General features: G+C 40.6%; 1 protein-coding gene across 1 annotated transcript; it reads left to right on the forward strand.

Annotated features, from left to right (window-relative positions):
- Positions 1 to 675: 675 nt before the first annotated feature.
- Positions 676 to 2,512, forward strand: LOC118755200 (location of vulva defective 1-like; the record flags this gene model as incomplete). The annotated part of the gene is given in 1 exon segment (XM_036490051.1): positions 676 to 2,512. A coding segment is annotated over 1 exon segment (1,647 nt), but the record flags the coding sequence as incomplete, so codon positions are not given.
- Positions 2,513 to 4,064: the final 1,552 nt, after the last annotated feature.

Below are 4,064 nucleotides of genomic sequence, written 5' to 3' on the forward strand. Positions count from 1 at the left end.
TATGCATTTCCATGCAGCCAATTCAATTTATCGATTCTTTTACCTGGCAGTCCCATGAGATTGCATTGTATTTATATATGTATTTGTATTTGTATTTGTTTTTCGTGCTTAGTGTTGTTGTTGTTTCCCGTTGTTTAATTTTGTTTGCTTTTGTTAAACGTTGCTGCGTGCAAACACAAGTACATATATAAAGATTACTTACACTTTTTTGCTTTAAACCACTCATTAATAACAGATTTTTTCTATATTTTTTGTTTAATTGTTTATTTGCAGATTGAAACCTCAGCAAGCTAAATGAGGAGCGCCTCTGTTAGGCTGGGATGTGCATTTGAGTGTAGTTGAAATTAAATTAAAAAAAAATTTGGATGCAAATCAAAAATAAACAAAACTAAAAAAAGTGGACTTGAAAAGACGGCGTGACCGTAATCAAATGAATCAGTTATCTTGTGAAGCCATAATGCAAAAGTGAGCGTGGCAAAATTTGAGATTTATTAAATTTGTTCGCTGTTGTTGCGCCGCATTCAACATTGCAGCCAGCAATTGCTGTGCGATCGTCGTGGCCGACAACTTTTTGGCGCACAAGCAGCAAAAATACAAAAAAAAAAAAAATAATCATAAAACAAAGGGGACATACTACATACACATGTAAATACCCCCGAAAGTGAGTAAATAACAAAAGAAATATTGCTTCTCAAAACTAAATAAATAAATAAATAAATACTGAATTTTCAACCATTAATAAATATAAACAGCGTTTGCGTGTGTGTACAACAACCCAACCATTCAAGTACGTGGTACATACCGCAAAAATTACAATAAAGTGAATAACTAAGTGCAGCAGACGATCAGATCGGCTGAATCAGAAATGAACAGCGTTGACGGCGCACCCAATGCCACGATTTTAGCTGAGGGAGCCCCAACACGCGCGACAGTAACGACCGGCGAAACCATAAATAGTACTACTACAACTACTACTACTAATGTCGCTGCTGTTGTGAGTGCGAAAACAACAGAGCCTACAACAATAATAGCGACAGCAACAACCATAACGTCAAACGCAATAAAAACAACAGCAGCATTTGCTGATGCAACCGACGACGACCGATTCCACGAAATCGAACCGAAAAATGTATCAGTTTGCGCCGTTGAAGAGCAGCCATGGCAACGGCCTAATGAATCGCCAATAATGCCAATAAATGAAAAAACAAATCCCAAAACAGTAGCAACACCAATCGAATCAGCAGCACCAGCACCAGCAACAAAACCAATAAACACAATGGGTAACACTAAAACAACAAATAATGAAACATCAGACAACACATCAGCAACAACACCAGTTATGCAAGCAACACCAGTAACGACGGCCCCAGCACCAGAAACCGCACCGCCGACGACGGCAACCGATACAACAATAAAAATTAAAAATACAGATGCCAATGATGTTGAAATGACAGATATGGCAACCCCAGAGGGCAACAATGGCGACAATGCAAGCGAGTGCACAGCCTGCGATATCACCACCGCCGGCACTGCCGTCATTGATAACAAAGCCGACGACGATGTTAAGCCACAACCACCATTATTGACAACAGCGGAAGGCGATAATTGGAAACTCAATGAGATGGAATTGTGTCGCTGTTGTGGCAAGCCCAATGTCACGCTCTATGATCTCTTTCCCAACGGCAATGCAGACGTTAGCAGCAGCAGCGTTGATGATGAAGGGGAGAAGAATGAGGGAAAGGCGGCGCAAGTTGGGGAAAAAGAGCAGAGCAATGAAATTCTAAACGCGGATGCAGCAGCAGATACTGAAATACAAGTATTGGAAAAAGAATCAAACGATGTTGTTGTGTATGATGTAGAGGACGCGCTGCAGGCGAGTGTAGTTGACACGAAGGCGAAAAATGGAGCAGAAATAAAGCAGAAAGCAACCACTGACGCGACCGGCTCATCCGTCAAAGATGCAACAAAAGCAACAACTAATGACAAGTCGAAGATCGATTGCGAGACGGCGAACACACCAAAACTTTGTTATCGTACAATTGCTGCTTCTATCGCTGCGGCGGCTGCAGCAGCCACAGCTACAACGTCCACAGATACAGCTACAGCCAATACCACGACCACTAGCGCCAGCGCCAGCGCGATCATACGTCAAAGCGACGATCCCACCTGCCAAACAACCAATGACCCAATTATTGATGCTGCCACCAGCAATGATGTTGGTGAGTGTGGTCGTCGTCGTGGTGACGACGGTGATGCTGTTGCTGATCCTAATGCCGCTCAAGCTGGTGCCGGTGCTACGCGTGTGAAAAAATCTGCAACAGCAGACATGGTTAATGCTACTACGTCGATGACGACGACTACCACGACGACGACGACAACGACAAAGAAACATGCCGTTGATGCTGCCAACAACAATAGCAACGTCAAAGAGTCAAATAACGCCAATGGCCAGGGACAAAATAGCGACGACATGGAGAATATATTGCAAGAGATGCAAATTTGGCAACTATGGGTGAGTCTTATTGCAGTTTACCGTATGATAAATTACATACTCGTATATGCCTTTCCCAAAACGACTATTATTTACCGCTTTTTTTTGTGGCGTTACTTTAGTTGATGAAAAAATAGAAATCGCAATCGTGTTTGCGAATGTTGTTTGCACAAACGTGTATATCTGGTTACAATGAACCTTCGACGAAAATTGTTATGTAATTTTGTGCTTTGTTTTCTCTTCTCCAAATTTGTTTACATTGACGTTGTTTATGGATTTGGATTGCATCTTTTTTATTTATTTGTTCAACGCTTGGCGAGTTTGTGACGTAATTCGTGGAATCGCATCGGTTTTTCGCTGACTACGCTCCTTAGGATGGTGAGCAGTTGTTGTTAGTGAGTTAATATGGGCGGTAGCGCCTGGCGATATATATATATATATATACATATGTACGGTGTTTGAGGCGCTTTAAACTGAAAAACTGGCCCTTAGTGTCGCCTAAAGTGTAGTATCTTGTATCGGTTTAACAGCGGTGGGAGTTGCGCACATGGGAATTCATGGAAGGAAATAGCCACTAAGCCAACTGCCGCATTCCAATCTATAGATGTCGTTTTCTGACCTAGGGAATCATTTGAATTATCTGTCACGAAAATAATATTAGAATCGCCCAGAGAGTGTCAGATGTCAAGATTCCGAGGCTAGAAACGCAAGTTACAACCAAAACTGCAACCTTCCCATTTGAGATTACCTCGTAGGCAAGTGAATTCAGCTATCACGATCTTCATCTACTGACACGAACACGTAGATCCATGTAAAGTCCATCAAAATTGTTCGTAGAGGATCCGGAGAATATATTTGTCGTTGTGCAGAATTTTAGTGTTGCTAAAGTCATTCCTGTATTATTGATCCACTACTATTGGGAATCTCCTGAAAAGAAAAAGAGTTTTGCGATGGCAAAATATTAATTTTCAACAATTTTATAGCATAAAAATTCCGACTTTACCTTTTCTACATGCATTTTTGGACCACCGTGGTGTCCAGTCAGGGCTCCAAAAGATTGAAGCATACTTAACAGGCTTCACCAAGCCCCCACAAATCGACGATGCCATTACTCTTTGCTCAATATTAGGCGTCCACAACAGTTTTGTACTTAGGATCAGCTGTCAGAAAGCTGTAGTTCAATCGAGCAAGTAGTAGTGTTAGGTATGTATATTTTACTTCCTACTGAAAAAAAAATTAGTTCTATTCACACATTTAGTCACAGAGGAGTTTAGGTCAACTTGTGTGGGTGTGCATAGAAATCAAACATAATGAGAAGAAAATTTGATAATGAAAAAATAGCCATAAAAAATAGCTATAAAAATGTAATTAAAATTTTTTCAAAAATTAATCATTCAATCTTCCGCAAATGAAACGAAAATCGGTCACACGCATCAATGATGTTGCCTACTAAAGATTCACACCACTATCCACCCATTTTTTCTAATGTAAATATACGTTTTATTCCTTTAGCCTATAACGCACCGTCCCTCCTTTCGGAATTCACCTACTACAAACTTTAGCTATATCTATT

The sequence above is a fragment of the Rhagoletis pomonella genome, unplaced genomic scaffold (assembly GCF_013731165.1).
Source record: "Rhagoletis pomonella isolate Grant_MI unplaced genomic scaffold, Rhpom_1.0 Rhpom_scaffold_05607, whole genome shotgun sequence".
NCBI lineage: Eukaryota > Metazoa > Arthropoda > Insecta > Diptera > Tephritidae > Rhagoletis > Rhagoletis pomonella.